The sequence below is a fragment of the Pan paniscus genome, chromosome 20 (assembly GCF_029289425.2).
Source record: "Pan paniscus chromosome 20, NHGRI_mPanPan1-v2.0_pri, whole genome shotgun sequence".
Classification (NCBI taxonomy): Eukaryota; Metazoa; Chordata; class Mammalia; order Primates; family Hominidae; genus Pan; species Pan paniscus.
This window is the reverse complement of record NC_073269.2, coordinates 25,422,046-25,448,216: the sequence shown is the minus strand read 5'-3', so window position 1 is coordinate 25,448,216 and position 26,171 is coordinate 25,422,046. Positions and strand designations below refer to the sequence as shown.

General features: G+C 41.3%; 1 protein-coding gene across 1 annotated transcript in view; it reads right to left on the bottom strand.

Annotated features, from left to right (window-relative positions):
* The window catches only part of LOC100989442 (putative zinc finger protein 66), a 36,982-nt gene extending 19,708 nt beyond the window's left edge, over nucleotides 1-17,274 (bottom strand). Inside the window, 2 exon segments of the mRNA XM_008955513.6 lie at nucleotides 736-862; nucleotides 16,908-17,274. Coding sequence (XP_008953761.3) covers nucleotides 736-862; nucleotides 16,908-17,090 — 310 coding nt within the window. The 5' untranslated portion in view covers nucleotides 17,091-17,274.
* Nucleotides 17,275-26,171: the final 8,897 nt, after the last annotated feature.

Genomic DNA, 26,171 nt, shown 5'->3' with positions numbered 1-26,171 from the left:
TTGCACCACTGCACTCCAGCCTGGGGAACAGAGTGAGACTCTGTCTCAAAAAAAAAAAAAGAAAAGAAAAGAAAATACTTTCAATTTGTAGGTTTCCTAATTTTACTACCTGGTACTACTGAATCAAAACTTGGTGGTGGCAAGTAGATTTTCAGGTGGAAGCTACAATATTTTAAGTCAGTAAATTTCTGGAATTACCACTAATTTAGAGTGAAGAATATAACTCACCTCAGAAATGTGGAAAGTTTGTATTAAGATGAAATATCTTGAAGAAATTTTTTTCTTTCTTTTTTTTTTTTTCTTCCTTGAGACAGAATCTTGCTCTGTTGCCCAGGCTGCAGTGCAATGTCATGATCTCAACTCACTGCAACCTTCACCTCCTGAGTTCAAGTGATTCTCCTGCCTCACCCTCCTGAGTCCTGGGATTATAGGTGCATGCCACAGCCCGCAGCTAATTTTTTGTACTTTTATTAGAGTTGGGGTTTCAGCATTTTGGCCAGCTGGTCTCAAACTCCTGGCCTCAGGTAATCCCCCTGCCTCAGCCTCCCAAAGTGCTGGGATTACAGGCATGAGGCACCAAAGTAATTCTTTTCTAAATGAACAAATTCTGAAGATTTTCTTGAAAAACTGGATCTGAAACTCTTTTATAAAAAGAATAAATTACTAACATTCTACAAAAAAGAGAAATAAAACAATTTGTGTATATTATGAGTTATGTATTAAAGTTTTTCTCACCAAGAAAGACCAGGTTTCTGTAGTTCTCTAACATCACATCCCTATATAAATTCCGCTGTGCCATGTCCAGGCAATGCCACTCCTCCAGAGAGAATTCTATGGCCACATCTCTAAATTGCAATGGCCCCTGAAAAATATACACACACACATTTTCACCAAGTGGTTATGGGCGGAATTTTTAATTTGACTTAAGGTGATATGAGAGAGTAAAGATAACTGGTTCTGACTTATAGGACTGACTAAAGTTATCCTATAAAATAATTTTCAACACAGAAATATTCTCTAAAGTATTCTCTAACTCTGAGAAAATAAAGGAACATAAGATCCACAACATCAGTTCATATATTTTTCTAGAAAATAAACTATAAAATTAAGGGCATGAACACAAACATGTACATTTTTGAGTGCTATACTTACATCATATGGAATGAGTTGTGAATATTTTTCAGATGAAAAAGGCATGTTTTAATATGTACAATAAGCTGAAGACCTTGTTATGCAGGGTTTTCTTCCAGAAGATCTGGAATAAAGTCTGATTTTTTGAATTTCTAGCAAGCTAACCAATAATGTCAATGTTTTTGGCCCAAGAAGGATATTTTGTCAAACATCCAGTAAGTGGAAGAGCCTGTGTTTTTTCCAGTTTTTCTGGCCTGTAAACAAAGATAAGAGCCTTAATTTTCCAAAGAAAAATATGTAGAAAAAAAGAAAAAAGAACAGCTGCCAGATTAAATATGATTGTTTGTTCACATCAGCTGCATAATGAAACTTAATAATGAAGAGAAAAATAATTAGCTATATAGTAAAAAAAAGTCTGTCAGAGACTTATTTAAGCAAGTGAATCATTAACCATTAACTGCACTATGACAAATTTTTATGATGTGTTAATGCATACAGAAGAATACAGCATCACTATTGAAATATTCCTTTTTAAAAAAAGCAAATAAAATCTGAATGTAATCAAAAAGAATCATCAGTTTTATGCAAACCTCAAAATACAGATACCTCCTATGTTCTGTAATTTTTAGTAGTAATATTAAGCAGGCTTCATTAACACCCTAGAAAGCAGGTATCTCCTAATAATTTTTTTCAGAATTTCTGGGTAATAAATGCCATCACATTTAAATGAGCAATTTTCTTTTCTTTTTTTTTTTTTTGAGATTAAGTCTCACTCTTGTCCCCCAGGCTGGAGTGCAATGGCACGATCTCAGCTCACTGCAACCTCCGCCTCCTGGGTTCAAGTGGTTCTCCTCCCTCAGCCTCCCAAGTAGCTGGGATTACAGGTGCCTGCCATCACGCCAGGCTAATTGTTATATTTTTAGTAGGGACGGGGTTCCACCATGTTGGCCAGGTTGGTCTCGAATTCCTGACTTCAGGCGATCTGCCTGCCTTGACCTCCCAAAGTGCTGGGATTACAGGCATGAGCCACCACGCCCGACCTAAATAAGCAATTCCTTAATCCTGTTCAGCATACAGCTAATGGAACACATGAATGGAGCCTCAACATTATATTTTCTCCATCTTTACTAAGGACCACAGTTTTCCCCAATAGAAATCTTGAGTATCCACATCTTTCCATGTTCAACAGCCACAAAGGGAACATTTTTAATATTGCAGATCATAAATTCCTGTTGATAAATCTGCATGGCGTATAATAAGTTATGATGTACAGAATGAAGAGAAGGCTCTGGGATACAGGGAAGAAATATTTTTCAGACACGTTTGACTATCATAAGAATTTTAAGAAGTACTTAAACCAAACTCCTTAGGGAGGAAAAACACAAGTAGAGAAGTAAAAGTTTTCAAGTACTAGATACATGGCATTCCAGGAGGCAGAGTGGACATAGCTTTTCAGCTGAGGCATGTTTACCTGAAGCCTTTTTTTTTTTTTCTCTTTCTGTATCTCCTCCTTCTCTGGAATTCCTTCTCAGATGAGATTCTCTGGACAAATTACCCCTGCATCTTGAGAATATGCCTTTAAAGGTGTCAGTGCCACATGTTTACCAGCTAGCATGGCATCAATTGGCAGAAAAAGACAGAAAAATCCATCCATTTCTATCCTTTAAAACAGAAGAGATTCAGGAGCAATGAGCTGCTCCATGAAGATGAAAATATAAGTTTCTCCTTTCCTGTCCTCAGGTGCCCTCCCCTGCCACAGACACCAGCAATTTCTGCCACAGTAATGGAAATATGCACCACACTGACCTGTCCCTACCAAACCCAAATAGAATAGGCCCTGTGACCACCCTTTAGCGCAAAGGTGGAATTTAACTCTCATGAATGTATTTTGAAGCCTTCATACTTGATTCTGGCCTCACCTTAGAGTCACATGAGGCCCTTCATTAAAACAACGTGGATGCTTCCACCCAGAACAATAAACAGAAGCTGTGGGGAGGGCACAAGAGATTTCTGCAAATTGGCCATGTGATCCTAATGAGAAGCCTGGGCTGATAATCACTAAGCTAAGCATTGCCTCTCAAGCTTTAACAAGCTTATAAATCACTTGGTAATTTTGGCCCCACTTTATGTAATGTAATTCTGCAGGTTTGAAAAGGGTCTATGCATGGGTGTTTTAAACAAGTCCCCTGTCAAAGCTGATGTTGCTCCCCATTGGTGCATTATTTACATTAGTTAGAGAAGCAGGCACAGCACAGGATCCCTTACACTTAGCACTCTTGTCACAACCAAATACTTCTGGTACAAACAAGGAGAGGAAACAGAAGGCAGCAATGTCTGAATAAGTCTGTATTTTAAAAACAACATGTACACATGTACTAATGCAATGTTTATTAAACAGATACTGTGTGCTCAAGAGCATGATACAGAGCACTGTGCTGGGCATAACACATTATGTGATTTAATTCTCATAACATCCTGGGAGCTGGTACTAAGGGTTTAATAATTTCCAGGATTTCAAAAAAGGGCCCAGAATCTCTATTTCTTCTTCTGTTCCTCTGTCATCAATTTTTTTTAAATTGTAAGGAATAAAAGCTAAATACAGACAGATGAAAGAGATACAGAAAGAAAGAGGTTAATGTAGTTTAGACAAAATTTTATTCTCTTTATATTTACTTTTTTGTGACTTATGGAGCAACTACTGGATCTGCAGGAATAGAAAACAAGTGTCTAAATATAATGTCTCTGCAAACACTGGTTTTAATAGAACATTTAAAATCTAGGACCCTAAAATACATACGTTATTTATCCCATTTATCTGTTTTTGGGTTTCAAGAAATTGTGAACACCAGCTCTAGAAAGGCAACAGGATTCACCAGCCAAAACTCTGATCTCTTCTAATCAGTTCTCTGAGGAAAGACTCCAAGGTATGGTCAGACCAAAGTAAGGCCTCCAAAAAGGGTGAATCTGAACAGGTCTGAGGCAGGGTGGGGACTCTATGTAGAATTCTTCCCTCTATGCCACTGCAGTACTACCAGTTTTCTTTTTTCAAAGGTTACCTAAAAGAAAAACTTAAATCCCAGAATTTCTGTAATTTTAATATTTTCTAGCCACTGTCCTGTCAACTTTATGCTACATACTAATACGCAATTTAAACAAATCCTTTAAGGTTTTCTAGGGTAACTTTTTTTTTTTTAAATAGATGAAGTCTCACTCTATTGCACAGGCTGGAGTGCAGTGGTGCCATTTCAGCTCACTACAAGCTCTGCCTCCTGGGTTCAAGTGATTCTTCTACCTCAGCCTCCCGAGTAGCTGAAACTACAGATGTGTGCCACCGTGCCCAGCTAATTTTTGTATTATTAGTAGAGACGGCGTTTCACCACATTGGTCAGGCTGGTCTCAAACTCCTGACCTTGTGATCCACCTGCCTTAGCCCCCAAAAGTGCTGAGATTACAAGCATGAACAACCATGCCCAGCCTTTCTAGGGTAATTTTATTAGAAAATAAATATGTACACTTAGCAAGGTAAAAGAAATAGAAATTATATGGCCAGGCGTGGTGGCTCACACCTGTAATCCCAGCGCTTCAGGAGGATGACGCGGGTAGATCACGACATCAGGAGTTTGAGACCAGTCTGACCAAGATGGTGAAACCCTGTCTCTACTAAAAATGCAAAAATTGGCTGGGCATGATGGCCAGCACCTGTAATGCCAGCTACTCAGGAGGCTGAAGCAGGAGAATCACTTGAACCAGGGTGGCAGAAGTTGCAGTGAGCCAAGATCACACCACTGTACTCCAGCCTGGGTGACACAGACTCCGTCTCAAAATAAAAATTATAATAATCCTTCTGTTCATAAATATGCCTTGAGATGTAGACATCAGAAGTCGCAATATAAACAAAGTAGACTAAATAAAGCCCAAGATTTTGGACACATGTGTTTATTGTACCAACCATATGATGCATAATTATTTATCCAGTTGCTAGTCTAGACTAAACATTTCTGGACTGTAGGAACCATGACTGCTTCATGGTTTTTTAATGGCTATATGAAATTGAAGCAACTAGTTTATCTGTTTGGGTCTCCAGATCTCCTCCTTCTTTATCATCCAAGTAACAGGAAACTGGAGAAACTCTCATCTGGGTAGCAACCAAAGATACCTCTTGTATGAGGGGATGAAAAAACACAGGATGACTCATTTCTCTTACACTGAGACAGAAGCAGAATTAACCACTCTTGTCAGTCTAACACAATTCTGCTCTGAACATCCTCAAATACCTCAAAGACACCTAGGTGATTTTGAGGGAATTCCCAGTGACCCTGGGCTGATGGCCCAATGATCAACCAGGCTGGAGAGACTCAGGCTGATTCTAAATAGAAAATGGAACTGCCCTGGTGGAACTCCAGAACCTGGAACACCCATTCTGATTTGCTAGCTCTTGGGTAAAGGAAATAACAAAAATAACTCTTCTCCAGTATTCCACTTTACAGGTAATTATAGTTGTGATCATGGCTCTGGATACTTTGTGGCCTTGATCTCTCATGCCTAAGATGCTTATTTACACTTACAAATTCTGCCATCAGATTCTATTTCCTCCTGGAGCCTCTCACATCACTGTAGCAGGTCAATGAACAAGATGTGAAAAATCTCAAAGAGCCACACTCCCAAAATGGGGCTGTAAGATGTTTAGGTTGACATCTCACAACGCAGAAAATGCCTTTTGTTAGTTTTCTGTACATTTTCTATCCAAAGTCCAGGCTTTTTTGTAAATCCCAGGCAGAGGCCAGACCTTAATTGCAGATTCTAGGTAGGATCAACCTGGCTCTGCATCCTTTGATGTTACAACAAGTGGAATACAATCTAAGTAGAGATCCCCTCATAAAGGCTGCTCTAGCACATTCTAAATGATAAGTCTATATATATATAAGAAAAGGCTGACACAACATGAACATAAGTAGACAGTTTATTTGGGTCAAGTTTAAGGATCATAACCTGGGAGCAAAGATTCAAGTTGCCTGGAATCTACACTTTAATTAGGAGCAATTACAAGAGGATTTGTAAAGACAACAACAGAGGGACAGAGAGTGGGCTGACACAAAGTTGTTTTTCAGAAATTTTTATTTATAGAAATAGCATTGATTATTAATTAGATATATATCATAATGGTTTAGGGTATAAAATATAGTGTCCAGGCCAGGCTCAGTGGCTCAAGCCTGTAATCCCAGCACTTTGGGAGGCCGAGGTGGGCAGATCACTTGAGGTCAGAAGTTCAAGACCAGCCTGACCAACATGGAGAAATCCCATCTCTACTAAAAATACAAAATTAGCTGGTCATAGTGGCATATGTCTGTAATCCCAGCTACTGGGGAGGCTGAGACAGAAGAACTGCTTTAACCCAGGAGGCAGAGGTTGCAGGGAGCCAAGATTGTGCCATTGCACTCAGCCTGGGCAACAAGAGTGAAACTCCATCTCAAAAACAAACAAACAAAAATATAGTGTCCAATGTGGCATTATTAGTGTCATTTATAGCTACTTGTGCCAATAGGGAACAGTTTCAAGAGATTAATACATAGTTAATAGGAGGATAAAGATGTAACTGCACTTTTATTTTAATGTCTCTCTGAGTTTGATAACCAAAAGGACTTGCATTTTTCAGATAAAAGTTTTTTATTTCTCAAATCTCACGACCTGGATTCAAAATTTGAAGCTGCAGATTTATGGCCTGAATGGCTGGAGTAGCAGCAGGTATTACCTGTACATTTGTGGGCATTTTGGCAAGAGGAGGAAGAAGAAAGTGGAGATTCTCATGTCTCTATGTCTACTCAATGCACACATGTTACTCTGATTGGGTTTCTGGGCTCCATATTCTCTGAATCAGTTTCAGTCTGAAGATACAAGAGTCAGTGAAAGAGGTAAAATGATTGATTGCTGCCCGTGAAGTTTGTAGAAATTTGATCTAGCCTCTCTAGAAGTGATTGTAGAGAACTCTAGATACCAAATAGGCAGAGACACAATTCTGCCTGCATATTTAGGGGACAGCGTGCACTTTGCTGCACAAGTATAAGTTGACTGGAAGCCTGAGAGGGAAAGTCCCCTCTAGAGTAAATTCTGGTTGGCACCTTATGTGTTTATATCACATCTGGTAATTCTAGACAGTGTTTGGAAACAATAATTAAAAGAAAAATTGGGCTGGGAGTAGTGACTCACACCTGTAATCCCAGGATTCTGGGAGGCTGAGGTGGGCAGATCAACTGAGGTCAGGAGTTTGAGACCAGCTTAGCCAACACAGTGAAACCCCTTTACTAACAACATGAAAATTAGCCCAGCACAGTGGCAGGTGCCTGTAATCCCAGCTACTCAGGAGGCTGAGGCAGGAGAGTCACTTGAACCCGGGAGCTGTAGGTTGCAGTGAGCTGAGATCATGCCACTACACTCAGCCTTGGTGACAGAGTGAGACCTCTATCTCAAAAAAAAAAAAAAAAAAAACAGAAAAAGAAGAAAAATTTTCTCCAGCCCCAGAGAAGCTCCAGCCCCAGAAAAAGAAAATGGTTTCTTCAGCCCCAGAGAAAGAAAATGGCTTTCTTACAAAATTAAACTTGAAAGTGACATACATCATGGTCAATATGTTTAACAGATTACAAAGATGGAAAGATGGTCACCATAATTAGTCCACAAGTAGAAGAATTTATAGCACCATGTCACACATAGTTCATCCTAAAATCACCTGGAGATGGAAGAGGGCATCTGGGTATGCTAAATGCTTATATCCAATGACAAATAAACTTTCCACATCTTCAGAACAGGAGGTAGTTTAGCAGCTTGAAGCCCAGTGGCTGCTGAAGGTAGGCTTTCACTCTGCTACAAAAATGGTTGAATAGGATTCTCTCTTTGGCTATTTACATTTTAGAGCAGTGGCTCTGTACTCCCTGGCCCTGGGCTACAGCACTCCTGCTTGCTTTCCCCTGGTTGCTGGTCTCCTCTCTTGACCTCTACTATCTGCCACTGAGGCACAGCCCAGAGCACAGCTCACATTTTATGTGAACTACATTTGCCACAGCAACACTCTAATGTCACAACAGAGAGTGAGGCCTGAGCTGCAGGAGGAGAGCCTGCAGGCCTCCTAGGTAGAATCATATCTTCACAATAATGAAACTGGGAGCAGTGTTTCAGCCTCACTTTCTACTTATAATGGTGACATGGAAAAAATATTGAATTTCCAACATGAGTCCAGATAGAGATAACATCAGAAGTTTTCACTGTGACAACCCACCTCATTCAGACACCACGGGATACTAGTAAGGCTTCTGAAACAGACAAAGCATTGGAGAGAAAAACAGATCTCCCTCTGAGCAAGATAATTTTGAGAGAAGGAAGTTAAAAAGATCTTAAGAAAAAGGTCAGATTAGATATAAGATTGTTAAGTCAGCCAGAAAATATTCTCCTAAAATAAATTTCTCTCGAAACACTCAAAGTGTATAGCTACTCTCACCATGAGAAACATGAGCATTAGGAGGGTGCAGATTTTCAGAAAGAATAATTTTATAAAGTTTCTTTTCCATCTCTGCTGCTGTCTCATCTTCTAGCCATTGAATGGGGGTTCTATATTGAAATACATCTGACAACTTCAAACAACACTTTTTGATGAAGAAATAGAATCTGATTGTGTTCGTATAGTGGAACATATTAGAACTTGCAACATAGCTAACTGAAGAGGTATTATGGTGTTGGGGTGGCCACATCACCTGTCTTTATCTGTCCTGTAATAGGAACATACCAATTTAGTGAAATAAAAGATACCTAAATTGTGTTTACTCATTGTTATCCCTATTGAATAAAGTAATAAATATGTCAGACAAATATCTACTGTAATAATTTGGTAGTAAATTTTCTCTGGCTATTAGATATAAATATCTAAGTATGAATAATTTCAATGAACGTCATAGTATATGTACCATTTTTAAAAACTGTAACTATACTTCAGTTAAAACACTTTATATTTCAAAAGTATAAATTACAATATTAAAATAACCATTTAAGTGATTCAAAGTAAGTATTGTGGCTTTATATTCATAATATTGTAGAAAATACTGCTTATGGCTCACCCCTGTAATCCCAGCAACTTGAGGCTGAGATGGGTAGATCACTTGAGGTCAGGAGTTCAAGATCAAGCTGGACAACATGGTGAGACCCTATCTTTACTAAAAATACAAAAACTTAGCCAGGCATGGTGGTGTGCACTTGTAATCCCAGCTACTCAGGAGGCTGAGGCAGGAGAATCACTTGAATCTGGGAGGCAGCAGTTGCAGTCAGCTGAGATCACGCCACTGCACTCCAGCCTGGGAAACAGAGTGAGAGTCTGTCTCAAAAAAGAGGAAACACTGTTTAATTTATATGAATGCAGTTTGTCTACAAACACTAAACATAACTATGCTAATTGTTCTGAAGTAATAAATAGAAAACAAGGTACAACTACAGATTCCACTGTTGAGTTCATGCATTGAACTGTTCTTGCATTTGCAGTATTAGTACTTCAGCCTGCAAATATTGGATAATTACCTTGGATAATCAGGTTTCTGTCAAAGAAACTTAGTATCTTTTAGTCTTTATCATTCTGTATTGCTAAATTTAATTTTATCTTTGTGCTATGCTTCTGTGTGCTCTTAAATGAGTTTTAACTAAACAAATCTGTGTCTACCTTAAAGGACTAAAAATGAAAAAAATAAACTTTTCAGAAGCAAAAACAAAGCAATAAATCTGAAGTACCAGATAAAGATAATCTGGAGTCATAAAAAATGAAAAAGGTTTATTTAGCGGTTAATATGATTTACATATATTTCAAAAAAGCAGAGAAAAACATCTACATATAATCTAAATCCCTTAAGAACAGACAGAATAGCAAAATTTGTTTTGGAACTTTTTAAAGAGTTTTGAACTCTTGGACATCTGAATTTTTCACACTGTATGCACTTCAAAGAATGTTTATGGGGAAAAAGGAGAAGAGAGAAAGATGTTATAAAAAATCCACGAGTGCACAAGACCAATGCAACAGAATAGAGAGCCCAGAAATAATGCCACCCTCCTATAACCATCAGATTTTTGACAAAGCTGACAAGAGGAATGCAGCAAGAATTCTCTATTTAACAAATGGTGCTAAAATAACTACCTAGCACTATGTAGAAGACTGAAACTAGATCCCTTCATTACACCATATACAAAAATCAACTCAAGATAAATTAAACACTTTAATGTAAACTTAAAATTATAAGAAAATCTGCACGATAACCTAAGAAACACCATTCTAGACACAGAAACTGGCAAAGACTTCATGATGAAGCTACCAAAAGCAATTGCAACAAAAGCAAAAATTGACAAATGGAACTTCTTCACAGCAAAGGAAACTATCAACAGAGGAAAAAGACAACCTACAGAATGAAAGAAAATATTTGCAAACTTTGCCTCTGACAAAGGTCTAATATCCAGAATTTATTAAAAACGTATACAAGTTTAAAAGAAAAAACCAAACAACTTCATTAAATTGTAGGCAAAAACACAGATTCTTTTCAAAAGAAGATATACATGTGGCTAACAAGCATATGAAAAAAATGCTCATTACTAATCACTAGAGAAATTAAAAGAAAAACCACAATGAGATACCACCTCACACCAGTCAGAATGGCTATTTTTAAAAAGTCAAAAAATAACAGATGCTGGCAAGGTTGCAGAGAAAACGGAATGCTTATACTCTGCTGGTGGGAGTGTAAATTAGTTTAACAACTGTAAAAAGCAGTGTGGCGGTTCCTCACAGAACTAATAACAGAATTATCATTTGACCCAGAAATCTCATAATTGGGTATATACCCAAGGAAATATAAATTATTATATTATAAAGACACATCCACATGCATGTTCACTGCAGCACTATTCACAATAGCAAAGACAAGGACAGGCCCTAAATGCCTATCAATGGTAGACTGGATAAAGAAAATATGGTATGGTCAGAAGCGGTGGCCCATGCCTGTAATTCCAGCACTTTGGGAGGCCAAGGCAGGTGAACTGCCTGAACTTAGAAGTTTGAGAACAGCCTGGGCAACATGGCAAAATCCTGTCTCCACGGAAAATACAAAAAGAAAAATTGGCCAGGTGTGGTAACGCCCAGGTGTAGTCCTAGCTTCTTGGGAAGATGAGGTAGGAGAGAATTGCTTGAGCCTGGGAGGTTGAGGTTAAAGTAAGCCAATATCACGCCATGGCACTCTGGCCTGGGCAATAAGTGAGACTCTGTCTCCAACTATAAAATAAAATAAAAGATTTAGTCAAAACAAAATATGGTACATAAACATCATGGAATACTCTGTGGCCATTAAAAAAAAAATCATGTCCTTTGCAATAACATCAATGAAGCTGGAGACCATTTTTCTTAGAAAACAAATGCAGAGGCCTGGCGCAGTGCTCACACCTGTAATCCCAGCACTTTGGGAGGCTGAGGTGGGTTGATCACTTGAGGTTAGGAGTTGGAGACCAGCCTGCCCAACATGGAGAAACTCCGTCTCTATTAAAAATACAAAATTAGCTGGGCATGGTGGAATGCACCTGTAATCCCAGCTACTCATGAGGCTGAGGCAGGAGAATCACTTGAACCTGGGAGGTGGAAGTTGCGGTGAGCCTACATCACACCATTGCACTCCAGCCTGGGCAACAAGAGTAAAACTCCGTCTCCAGAAAAAAAAAAAAAGATAAAATAATGCAGAAACAGAAAACCAAATGAATGTGTTATCATTTATAAGTAAGAGCTAAATAATAAGAACACACGAACACAAAGAGGAGAACAACAGACACTGAGGCCTAGTTGAGGGTGGAGGGTGGGAGAACTCAGAGGATCAGAAAACATACCTGTTTGGTGCTATGCTTAGTATGTAAGTTAACAAAATAATCTGCACACAAAACCCCCATGACATAATTTTACCTGTAAAAGAAACCCACGTGTACCCCGAATCAAAAATAAAAGCTAAAATAAAAAATTAAATCCCTGGGCAGGAGAGAGTGCAATGCAGGTGAGAGGACTGATTTTTGCTGCAGATAGTGGTCCCAGTGCAGCCATACTCTGATTTATTACTGTGTGCAGGCAGATGAGATTATGAACAGCTGATCCAAAATGGTAGGTTGGTGGAGAAAACTGGTTGCTGCTGCAGATTTAGCATCTGTGGATGGGGATATGCCAGGAGACTTGCAGAGACTTGTGGGTTCTTGGCAAGAAACACTAGGGTCAAAAATGCCATGGTGAAGTTTCTGAGGGTGGTGCCTAGTCCTGGGAGGAGTGTGGACGTGTCAATGTCTAGTGTGTGTGTTTCTGAGTGGGTGGGAATCTTGTGGTGGCAGCTGTGGGAAAAGGGGATCTGTAATCCGAGCTCCTGTCCTCTAAGTTTTCAGTCATCTGTCACCCTGGGAGAAGACCTGAATCACAGGACAATGGGCAGTGTGACAGCCTGTGTATGGGAAAGCAGAGCTCCCATTCCCAAACACCTAGAGTTTTATTCCAGGCCAGGCCTCTGTGATATCTTTTTTCTGGCACCAAATCTGTAGAGTTAGCTGAACATTAAACAATTCTCCAACACCAACTTATTGTCTAACATTTGAATTCTGACACCACCCAGAGTCAACACAGACCCTGATTCAGAGCTTGGTCCCACAACACTGTCCTCACTGCAGATGCCAGTCAAAAACCCCATGGGCCCATCTATGCTTCTGAGCTACTGTTTAAAAACTTGTTAGTCCCATAACCTCTCTGAATTTTAATAATCTGGTAGAGCTACTCACAGAACTTAGCAAAACACTGTAGTTATGTTTACCAGTTTAATATGTGAGACGCAGCCCAGGAAAAGCCAAATGGGAGAAATGCATAGAACAAAGAAAAGAAATGGGGAAAGATGAAACACATAGATAATACTGGAAAATGTTTGTGATTAATAAAATTCTCCATTCTTTGTGTGCTCCAGGAACAATTTATGCAAACAAACACTCTTCCCATTATGACTAAGATAGTGCTCTCTTTTCTTACCTATCACACAGGCAGACACACGCTCTGCACATTTTCTCCTTTTTCTCATTAAAAAAACAGCTGAATTTGTCTTCAGTGCTCAAAATAAAATATTTCTTCACTTTGTCACCCAGGCTGGAGTGCAGTGATGCGATCTCGGCTAACAGCAACCTCCACCTCCCGGGTTCAAGCAATTATCCTGCCTCAGCCTCCCAAGTAGCTGGGATTACAGGTGCCCATCACCACATCTGGCGAATTTTTGTTGTTTTGGTGTTTTTTTTTTTTTTTTTGAGACAGAGTTTCACTCTCGTTGCCCAGGCTGGAGTGCACTGGTGCAATCTCAGCTCAGTACAACATTTACCTCCCGAGTTCAAGCGACTCTCCTGCCTCAGCCTCCCGAGTAGATGGGATTACAGGCATGCACCACCACACCTGTTGAATTTTTTTTTTTTTTAGTAGTGATGGGATTTCTCCATGTTGGTCAGGCTGGTCTTAAACTCCCAACCTCAGGTGATCCACCCACCTCAGCCTTCCAGTAATTTTTGTATTTTTAGTAGAGACAGGATTTCATCATGTTGGCCAGGCTGGTCTCAAACACCTGTCCTCAGGTGATCCGACTGCCTCAGACTCCCAAAGTGTTGAGATCACAGGCATGAGCCACTGGGCCCGGATTAAAATAAAATATTTCTTAATCATACTTTTCTTAAGTTTATTTCCCTCCCTCAGGCTCCTGAACTTTGAGCTACCCTCAGTCTGAGTCAACATACAACCCCATTTTACATTCCTCCTAAGAACATGCTGATTTCAGGATAAGACATCCTCTGATCTAAAATCTGACTTTTTCACTCTCCATTTGCCATTCACCTCCCACCTCCTTTCTTATCTTGTTTACCTCTCCCTAAAAAAGAAAGCCCTTTTCTGCCTACATCTTTGCAAGCCATAAAGATCTTATATTTAGTTGGTACTTTCTCCTGTTGCAATAATTTTTTGGAATTCATTTTTTTTTACATAAATCTAATGTTTTTATTTTACAAAGTATATAAAGTGCCACAAAACATAACGACTGCATCATCAGTAAGACCCTCTCAGTTTCCTTTCATCTTAACCTCAACTGCATCTGCCTGTGGGACCCCAGCTTTCCAGGGCTCTGTAGCTTCTCTCAGGATAAAGCCTCCTTCTATGGCTGGGGTGAGCAGGCTGGACACCTGCAGGGGAGGCTCCCCAGAAAAAACTGAGTCTTCAATATCCAGTTGCAGGCTTAATATTAGCCTTAGCTTGGAGTCACTAGGTTCAAGCTTTAATTTCCATGTCAGAATTATTCACTTAGTTTTTGAAACTATGTGTTTGAAAAATCCAGGGAAATTACTCAAACGCGGTGTTTACATAAGGGAAGGAAATTTTAAGGTTCTTACTTTTTTTTTTTTTTTTTGAGACGAAGTCTCACTCTGTGGCCCAGGCTGGAGTTCAATGGCATGATCTCGGCTCACTGCAACCTCCACCTCCCGGGTTCAAGACATTCTTGTTCCTCAGCCTCCCAAGTAGCTGGGAATACAGGCATATGCCACCACACCTGGCTAACTTTTGTATTTTTAGTAGAGATGAGTTTCACCATGTTGGGCAGGCTGGTCTCAAATTCCTGACCTCAAGTAATCAACCTGCCTAGGCCTCCCAAAGTGCTGAGATTACAGGCATGAGCCACTGCACCTGGCTAAGATGCTTGCATTTTATACCCCTATAAGAAAAGCATATATATCTACTTCTTTCAGACAATATATGTATTATTTTATTATTTATCTTAAAAATAATGCAGTAGGCCAGGCACTGTGGCTCACGCCTCTAATCCCAACACTTTGGAAGGCCAAGGTGGGTAGATCACGAGGTCAGAAGATTGAGAACATTTTGGTCAACATGGTGAAACCCTGTCTCTACTAAAAACACAAAAAAATTGGCTGGACGTGGTGACACACACCTGTAATCCCAGCTACTTGGGAGGCTGAGGCAGGAGAACTGCTTGAACCTGGGAGGCAGAGGTTGCGTGAGCCGAGATCACGCCACTGCACTCCAACCTGGTGACAGAGTGAGACTCTGTTTCAAAAAAATAAGTAAATAAATAAAATAATGTAGTAAAAAATTAGTCATATGGGAACATTTCTAGAAGGTACCATGTTTCATCACTTAAAATTTAGCATTTAACTCAGAACTCAAAATAAAAGGATATAGAAAAAATTTACCCTGCAAAAAGAGGAACTAATGTGTTGATGAATCCATGTAACTCCTCAATTATCTACCACATTTTCCTGTGGAAATATATTCATTGTCTACAGCCAAAATGGAAGAGAGATTTTCCCTATATTTTTCCTTGGTAACTAGCATTCCTGGCAAACATGGTGAAACCTCATCTCTACTAAAAATATGAAAACTAGCTGGGAGTGGTGGCGCTTGCCTGTTGTCCCAACTACTGGAGAGGCTGAAGCAGGAGAATCGCTTGAACCCATGAGGTGGAGGTTGCAGTGAGCCAAGATCTGACACTGCACTCTAGCCTGGCGACAGAGCAAGACTCCGTCTCAAAAAATAATAATAATAATAATAATTAATTGAGGAACATGGGGGACACTTGAGGCCCCGCTTGGGACACATGTGAAAAATGCCAGGGAAAATCAGTCCCCTGTGGGATGTGAAAATAATTAAGTGGCAGGCAATTAGACTGAAGAGGCTCTAGTCCCCGGATTTCTATTTCTAAAAAAAAAAAAAATCTAAGCTCAAGTGCATTTTTTGGCAAATTACTACATTAGGGGAAACAAAATTCAGGCTTCAGCAACTATAAACTGCCAATTAAGCTCTAATTACATAACCAGGAAATTTCCACCTTGATTGTACAAATTAAGAAACTACATTACTAAACCTAACAAATTATTGAATTTGGTTTTCCTCATCATGCATTTTATAAATGTCTTTTCTTCAAGCCTCTCCCATGGACCACAAACTACAAACTATAGCTGGGTGCTTTACAATTCTTGAATCACTCTTTGATTAAATTGTTTGATATTTTTGCAGTGACTCCCATAATTTTTTTTTTTTTTTTTTAGACAAGAGTCTTGCTCTGTCGCCCAGGCTGGAGTGCAGTGGCAGGATTTCAGCTCACTGCAACCGCTGCCTCCCGGGTTCAAGCGATTCTCTCACTTCTGCCTCCCGAGAAGCTGGGACTACAGACATTCGCCAACACATCCACCTAATTTTTGTATTTTTAGTAGACAAGGGGTTTCCCCATTTTGGTCAGTCTGGTCTTCAACTCCTGACCTCAAGTGATCCGCCCGCCTCGGCCTCCCAACATGCGGGGATTACAGGCGTGAACGACCGCGCCCGGCCCCATACAATTTTAATAGCAGAAAAGAGAAACTGTGAACCCCACAGACCAAAGCTCCTCCCATTCATGAACCCGCACCGCGAGTCAGGATTCTCCCCTGAAGACCCTCCGGTGGTCCCTGCACAATCTGGGAGAGACACGGCACTGCGGGTGCAGAGCTGCCCACAGAGCGCTCCAGGCCAGGGGCACAGTCACCGCGCGGGGAAGCGACAGGACGCCCAGGGGCCAGGCTGTCAGCGTAGCCGCCATCTTATGGCTGAACGGGACTGAGGCAGAGCTGGGTAAGGAGAATTCGGGGTGCAGATTGTGGAGCTGACTGAGGGGAGGCCTGAGTCCCGCCACAGACACTTCACCTCTCTCGGGATGCTGGACCGGCACTCTCACCATTTCTAGGCTTCCAGGGGGTCCTGGCGTCTTAGCTGTGGATCTCCCAATACCTGCAGGACACAGGGCCACAGAGGCTGGGCCTCTAGGAGAAGAAGACAGAGAGCAGTGAAGACACGACCTGGAGCTCCAGCTGCAGGGAGAGACAAAGACCCCGCCAAATCCGGAAGCCGTCCTGTTCATTCCAGCTCCGTGCCTGATTGGACGGTTTCCAGCCCAGCGTCTCTGATTGGCTAATGCTTAAGGTCCCGCCCCCTCAGACACTGAGTGACAGAAGATGTGATCAGCTGCTGGGCGGAGTGAAGAAAAGAGTGACAGCCTAAGCTGCAGCCTTTTCAGGCAGGGCTTCCTCCCAGAGCTGAGCCTGGTCCATGCCAGAGCATGGGAACATTTTATCTCTTTTTTACTCTCTGTCTTGTTGAATGTATTCAAAGGTGAACAGAAGTATTTTGCTGTCATATTAATAATACATAAAATTTTTGTTCAAGAGAAAATCAGCTTTTACTTTGGTAATAGTGTATTAACGATTAAAGCTAATTTTAATAAAACCTTATAAATAAATCAAATTTGTCATTTTTGACCACTCCAGATTTACATATATATTTTGTAATCCCTGTAATTTTTTTATCTATCTATATTTTATTTTTATCCACATTCTTCTTATTTTTTCAACTTGAAACAACCTTTAAGTAATTTCAAACTGCTATAAGAGATAGAAATAATTTAGGGTCAGGCACAGGTAGCTCATGCCAGTAATCCCAACACTTTGGGAGGCCAAGGTGGGTGGATCACTTGAGGTCAGGAGTTCAAGACTAGCCTGGCCAACATGGTGAAACCCCATCTCTACTCACAATGTAAAAAGTTAGCTGGGTATGGTGGTGCACATCTGTGGTCCCAGCTACTCCGGAGGCTGAGGCAGGAGAATCACTTGAACCCAGGAGGTGGAGGTTATGTAACAGCCCAAGGGGTTCATTTTGCCCTTTGCCTAGACAGAGCCAATTCATGAAGACAGGAGAATTTGTGGAGGAAAAGTTAAATGTTAAATTTGAACTCAATTGAACGTGGACACAATGGTCACCAAGTCCTGGAACAGGTCCTGGTTGTGAGCCCCTGAGGTGTTCATCCAGAGCTGTATCAAAGAAATGTCTATTTCATTCTATTACTATACATTAGTTGTTGAAAAACAATAGACAATCACAAAAACAACTTGACCCTTTTGTGTTCCGTGAGGCAAGTCCCAAATGGCCCTCCTCACTGGGCCTTATGCCAAACAACTCGTTTCCCACACAGAACATTTTTGGCATCACAAACAGGATTTGAAAACAAAAGTGGGCCCCTTTTTGACCAGAAGGATAGGGCTGGAGGCTCAAGGACTTCCCATATCCTGGGATGGGATCACTCCCAGTTCTCCTTTGTGATTGAATGGTTCAGGGGAACTGGCCTTTGTGGGAATTGGGAATCTAAGTTAGTGCAATTTAAACCTTTGACTGTGTGTGAAGTGCTGCGGGGGATTCCAGTCACCAAAGGAGATGCTGAGGGAAATCTCACAAAGTGGATAGTGTTTGATTGCTGCTTATAAGTTAATGTGTCAAGATAGGGGCTGGTTGCTACAAGAGAAATGTAAGCTGGAAAAGGAAAATGCTAATCTGACTTCCGGACTGGCCCTGGCCCAATGCCAGTCAATGTCTTGACTGATCAGGCTCAAAGCTATCAGCCTATTGCTGAAAAAAGCAGCTGTCCAGGTGGCCCAATCAGGGTAAAACTGAAGAACCAGTCAGCCGGGGCTTGGAGCATGTAAAAACCCAGTTCCTATCTCAAAAATGGGAAATTAAGCCTAGTAAAATTAAGGACCTGCACAAAGTGTAAAATTCTTTGGCATCCTATGGAATGCAAAGAAATCGTCCACTTCACCAAAGGCTAAGGCTAAAATACTATAATTTGCAACCCCTACCACTAAGAAGGAGGCCCAGAAATGTATTGGCTTGTTTGGATTCTGAACACATCATATTCCTTACTCGGGTAACATTTTACAACCTCTGCATGCAGCCACTAGAAAAAGGTATGACTCTCACTGTGGAGAGAAAGACAGCATGGCTTTTGAACAAGCTAAACAAGCAGTGCAAGTGGCCCTGGATCTATGGCCTATATGGGATGGGCCTGACGAACTGCGAGGAACTGTCCTAGATCAACATGCTAATTGGAGCCTTAGGCAGAAACAAGATGGAAAGAGGGTACTTTTCATGTTTTGGACCCAGAAACTGCCAGAGGCTGGAAAAGCTTATTCCTCTTTTGAGAAGCAATTGTTAGCTTGCTATTGAGCTTTGCTGGAAATGGAACACCTCTGCTTCAACCACGATGTCTTTATGAGGACTGAAATTTCTATTATGACTTTGGTCATGAGTTCCCCCAAAACCCACCAGATAGGGCATGCCCAGAAAGTAGCATCATAAAATGGAAATGGGACATACAAAATGGACATACAAAACCAGGCTAAGCCAAAATCATAGGGGGTATCACTTTTACATGAGGATGTGGAAAACCTGCGAGCTCAGGAAACAACCGAGCAAGTCCTGCAGATAGGGAAAGAAACACCCCACACACACACACATCAAATGGGGCAAATCCTTTAAAGAACTAAGCCCAGAGGATCAGAAACATGCTTGGTTTACTGATGGATCCACCAAATACATTGGTGGGACCCAATGCTGGAGGGCTGTGGCTTATAATCCTGTTAAAAACATAAGCATTTCTGATGAAGGAAGGGGTGGGAGCAGCCAGTTAGCTGAACTAGTAGTCGTTCCTCCGAGCTATTCAGGAGGAGGCCAGAGGGATTTGTTACTTTTATATCAACTCTTTGTCAGTAGCAAATGGTCTTACTACCTGGGTGCCCAAGTGGCAACGAAACAAATGGTTAATGCGGAATAAAGAGGTTTGGGGAAAACAATATTGGTAAGGTATCTGAATCCTGGTGCATACTCCCATCATCACTGTGTTCCATGTTTTTTTGTTGTTTTTTGTTTTTGAGACGGAATCCAGCCCTGTCACCAAATTGAAGTGCAGTGGTGCAATCTCAGCTCACTGCAACCTCCATCTCCAGGGTTCAAGTGATTCTTCTGGCCTCTGCCTCCCAAGTAGCTTGGATTACAGGCACAGGCTGCCACACCCAGCTAATTTTGTATTATTTTTTATTTATTCATTTTTTAGATGCAGTCTCACTCTTTCATTAGGCTGGAGTGCAGTGGCACAATCTGGGTTCACCACAACCTTCATGTCCCAGGTTCAAGCAATTCTCCTGCCTCAGCCTCCCGAGTAGCTGGGACTACAGGCACACACCACCATACCCAGCTAATTTTTGTATTTTTAGTAGAGATGAGGTTTCACCATGTTAGACAGGATGGTCTCCATCTCTTGACCTCCCGATCAGCAGGCCTTGGCCTCCCAAAGTGCTGGGATTAGAGGTATGAGCCACCATGCTCAGTTTATTTTTGTAATTTTAGAGACGGGGTTTTGCCATGTTGGCCAGGATGGTCCCAATCTCTTGACCTTGTGATCTGCCCACCTCAGCCTCCCAAAATGCTGGGATTACAGGTGTGAGCCACTGTGCCTGGCCCTGTTTTCCATGTTGATGCTAGTGTGTCTCTGCTTCCTCTTGACAGACTATTTAATCAGCAGGAAGATCAACAGGCAAAAATTTCCACCATAACTGTGATCTTGAATGTGGGTAAATGGATTACAACATGTTCAAGCCTTGCAATGAGAAGCATAATAATGTATGGTGGAATAATTGATAGTGATTACCGGGGAGAGTTAAAGGACATTTTATACAATACCACTCCAGATTCTTTTGCTATAAAACCACAGATGCTGGTTGCTCAATTGTTAGTGGTACCTTGTCCACAATTAACCCCTGAGGAAATCTTTGCCCAACAGAGGCTACATACAGAACTTGGGGATTCAGATCCCCTGGTACAAGTAGCTTAAATCCTGGAGCCAAAATATGGGTACAGCGTCCATCAGATCCCAACCCTAAGGCTGGTGACCTTGTAGCTATGAAAGCAGAAAATGAAGGCATAGTACAATTTCCAAAAGATGAAAAACAATATGATGTTCCCCTCTGTTTTTGTTATTACAGGGAGTAACCTATCTACTAATGGTCAGCACCTGTGTCTTTGTGTCTGAGGCCAAGAATAAATTCATCAACTTTTTAGCCACCGCTGCAACAGAAGCCAACTGCAATCAATGTTGGCTATACGTGGAGTTGCTAGAGGCCGCCAAAAATGGTCTACCTTGGAGAATCATCCCTGACAACATTTCTGAATGGCTATGTTGTTACCAATGGGGCTGCAACAACAGCACTTGCAATCCAACCTGGACTTCATTTGACCACACTAAAAAATCAATCTTTGCCAAGTCAGACAAAAGATGAACTCCACCCTCACCTTGCACTGAAAGCCTTGGTATTCTGCCCAATGTTCCTGGGATGGTATATACTACGAAACTTCTGTGCTGGTGGCTGGATTCCATATAGCCCCTGCTTTGTCTAGAGGCCTTAAATGGCTCCTCTAATGTTACTCTGGGGTTTCTCCACTCAATTGTCAACACATACTCCAAATCAACAACATTGCACCCAATGAACCACAATCTCTTTCCTATTTTAATAAGAGATTAGTACACTATGATTACAGTAGCTCCATTGCTGTCCCCTGGGGGGCCCTCTGGGTATGCAGATCCTATCGGTGGTGATACTGCCCCCACTTTGGATGGGGAGATGCACTTGGGGGTGACCATTAATTCTATTCACCATCCAGGATAATATTCCCCTCCCCAGTAATCTAGATGCTTACAAACATCGCTGGTTACAAATGTGCTGGACTCTCTGGTGGTGGTACCCTATCACAGTATTCTCCCCCTGCCGCTGGTACAATCTTGCTTCACCAACAAATTATAATATTTAGCTTACATGCAGAAAAAGCTCTTAATGATAGTAGCACTGGACTTATGTTGTTATCAGATGAATTTGCTCAGCTGTGTATTGTTGTGTTGCAAAATCAAATGGCATTAGATATGCTTACCACAGCCCAAGGAGGGGTTTGCGCCTTACTGCATACTAAATGTTGTGTGTATATTCCTGGCAAGTCTCACAATATTACTCTGCTTGCAATGCCATGTGGGGTTTAATTTTTATTAATTGTGCCTTTAATTCTCCTGGGCTTACCCTGTATCTGTAATCTATATCAACTATGCCTTCCCGATGTATCCGTAAGGGTATTTTAATACAATTGAATATCCAATTGAGGCCGAATGTAGCGGAAAAGTTAAATATTAAATTTGAACTCAATTGAACGTGGACAAAAATAATGGTCACCAAGTCTCAGAGCAGGTTGTGTGAGCCCCTTTAGGCATTCATCCGGCACTGTTTCAGAGAAATTTCTGTTTCAATCTATTCCTATACGTTAGTTACTGAAAAACAATAGCCAATCACAAAAACACGTTAACCTTTTTACAGGTGTGAGCCACCATGCCTGGCCTTGGATGAGGTTTTTGTGGGTACTTTTTTGTTGTTGATGCTGTTGTTCCTTTCTGTTTGTTTGTTTTTCTTTCAATGGTCAGGTACATCTTCTGTAGGGCTTCTGCAGTTTGAGGGGGGTTCACTTCAGGCCCTATTAATCTGGTTCACTCCCATGCCTGGAGATGTCACTCAAGGAGGTTGGAGAAAAGCAGAGTCTGCTCCTTCCTCTGTGATCTCTGATCTCAAGAGGCACCAACCTGATGCCAGTAAGATCGCTCCTGTATAGGGTGTCTGACAACCCCTGTTGAAGTGTCACCAGTTGGGTGGCATGGGGAGCAGAACCCATTTAATGAAGCACTTTGACTGTTCCTTGGTGGAGGGGGGTGTTTTGCTGGGGGGAAACCCACTCATCTGGGCTGCTCAAATTCCTCAGAGCTAGCAGGAGGAAAGGCTAAGTCTGCTGGTCCACAGAGACTGCAGCCACCCCTCCCCCTAGGGGTTCAGGCCCAGGGAGATCAGAGTTATGTCCCTGAGCCCCTGGCTGGAGATGTTAGAGTTCCTGCAGGGAGGCCCTGACCAGTGAGGAGAGATGGGTGAGGGTCAGGCCTGAAGAGACATTCTGGCCACAGTCTGCCACAGCCCATGTGTTGGGCTGTGGGGGACACCTCTTTAGACCAAGCTGTCCAGTTTTCCTGGATCTAGCAGAGGAAAAGTGAGGCCAGGAGCTATAGAGATGGCTGCTTCCCTTTCCCCATCCAGGGACCTTAGCCTGTTAGGCAGTTTCGAGTCCCAGTGCTGGCTGCTGTCCCTCCCTCAAGGAGCTCAAACAGCTTAGACAGCAGCCAACTGCAATGGTGGTGCTGGTCTCCCCCACCGTGGGAACTCGGCAGGCTTAAGCAGATTCTACCTGACAGGCTGTTCATAATCTGCTCAGCTCCAGGGTTGTGTCAGGCATAATAAGTTCCTCTTCAAAGGGTAACTTCCTTGTTGTTTGTTCTCAAAATCAACTTCCTTATACCTTCCCGCTCCTAGCTACCTGCTCTGTAAACATCTCTTCTCCCCAGTCGCAATCCGTACCCCACATCTCTTCCTTATTTGGAAGAAGTCCTCCTCACTCCTAGTTACCTGCTCTGTAAACAACCTTCCTGCCAGTCTCGATTTAAAATAGCCATCAAGTTAGCTTAGACTGTGTGGTCTGACTCCAGCCGATGGGGGCAGCACACAGAAGTAGGGACTGTGTTAGGGATAAAAACTCCTTCCCTCCCTTGTATGCTGTGCTCTCAAAACAGCCAGAGACATGACTGGCACCCTTCTGCAGAAGTAAATGTGCCTTGCCTTGCTGAGAAATTCCTTGTTTCAGTGCTCATGTTCTTTGCGACTCTGAGCTCTTGCTTCCAACAGTTGGGACCTTAGGTTCCGGTGGTGTGGGTTCATGAGTGGAATCTTCTAATCCGTGGGTTGCATAGTTCCATGGAAAAAGCAGTTTCCCAGGATGGGTAGCATGCTCACTCACTGCATCCCTTGGCTGTGGGGTGGGGGCTCCCCAGGCCCATATGGGTGTCAGGTGGGCTGCCACACCACACTGCTCTTCCTTCCTCTCCATGGATCACGCCAGCCACCTAGTCAGTTCTGATGAAAGAACATGGATACCTCAGGTTATGGTACAGCATTCACACACTGTTATGGCTCTTTTTTATGGGATGCCGCTTCTAATCAGCCATCTTGGCCCTGCCCCTGTAGCAGGATGAGCCACAGACAAAACTCCTCAGACACCAAATTAAAGAAGGAAGGGGTTTATTCGGCCGGGGACATCGGTAAGACTCCTGTCTCAAGAGCTGAACTCCCCGAGTGAGCAATTCCAGTCCCTTTTAAGGGCTCACAACTCTAAGGGGGTCTGCGTGAGAGGGTCATGATCGATTGAGCAAGCAGGGGGTACATGACTGGGGGCTGCATACACTGGTAATTAGAATGGAACAGAACAGGATAGGGATTTTCACAGTGCTTTTCTATACAATGTCTGTAATGTATGGATAACGTAACCAATTAGGTCAGGGGTTGATCTTTAACTACCAGGCCCAGGGTGTGGCGCTGGGCTGTCTGCTTGTGGATTTCATTTCTGCCTTTTAGTTTTTACTTTTTCTTTCTTTGGAGGCAGAAATTGGGCATAAGACAATATGAGGGGTGGTCTCCTCCCTTACCCCCACCAATTTTTCTTTGAAAGGCTAATAGAATTCAGCTGTGAATCCACCTGATTCTGAACATTTTTTTTTGGTTGGCAATTTTTTAAATTATTATTTCAATCTTGCTTCTTGTTATTAGTCTGTTCAGAGTTTTTTTTTTTAATCTAGGAGGATTGTACATTTGCAGGAATTTATTCATCTCCTTTACATTTTCTAATTTGTGCACATAAAGGTGTTCACAGTATCCCTAAATGATCTTTTGTATTTCTGTGGCAGCGGTTGCAATATCTTCCGTTTCATTTCTAATTGAGCTTATTTGGATCTTCTCTCTTCTTGGTTAATGCTGTTAATGGTCTATCAATTTTGTTTATCTTTTCTAAGAGCCAGCTTTTCATTTCACTTATCATTTGGATTTTCGTTGTTGTTGTTTCAGTTTCATTTAGTTCTGCTCTGATCTTTGATATTTCTTTTCTATTGCTGGGTTTGGGCTTGGCTTGTTCTTGTGTCTCTAGTTCCTTGAGGTGTTATCTTACATTGTCAACCTATGCTCTTTCAGACTTTTTGATGGAAGAACTTGATGCTATGAACTTTCCTTTTAGCACCACTTCTGCTGTATCCCAGACGTTTTGATAGGTTGTGCCATTATTATTGTTCAGTTCAAAGAATTTTTAAATTTCAATCTTGATTTCATCCAAAGATCATTCAGAACCAGGTTGATCTTAAGTTTAATTATTTATTTAATTTCCATGTATTTATTTAATTTCTACAATTTATTTAATTTCCATGTATTTGCATTGTTTTGATGGTTCATTTAGAGTTGATTTTGAATTTTATTCCATTGCAGTCTGAGAGAGTAGTTGATATAATTTTGATTGTCTTAAATTTATTGCGACTTGTTTTGTGACCTATCATATGTCTATCTTGGAGAATGTTCCATGTGCTGATGAATAAAATGTATATTCTGCAGTTGCTGTGTGGAATGTTCTGTAAATATTTGTCAAGTCCATTTGTTCTAGGGTATAGTTTAAGTCCATTGTGTTTTTTGTTGTTATTGTTGACTTTGTCTTGATGACTTGTCTAGTGCTGTCAGTAGAGTATTGAAGTTCCCCATTATTATTGTGTTGCCATTTATCTCTTTTCTTAGATCTAGTAGTAATTGTTTCGTGAATTTGGGAGCTCCAATGTTAGGTGCATATATATTTAGGATTATGATATTTTCCTATTGGACTAGTCCTTTTTTATCATTATATAATGTCCCTCTTTGTGTTTTTTATTTTTTACCTGTTTTTGCTTTAAAGCTTGTTTGTCTGATGTAAGAATGGCTACTACTGCTTGCTTTCAGGGTATCAGGGTACGTTTACATGGAATATCTTTTTCCAATCCTTTACCTTAAGTTTATGTTAGTCCTTATGTGTTGGGTGAGTCTCTGGAAGACAGCAGATATTTTATTGGTAAACTCTTATCTATTCTGCTATTGTGTATGTTTTAAGTGGAGCATTTAGGCCATTTACATTCAACATTAGTATTGAGGTGTGAAGGACTATTCTATTCATTGTGCCAGTAGTTTCCTGAATA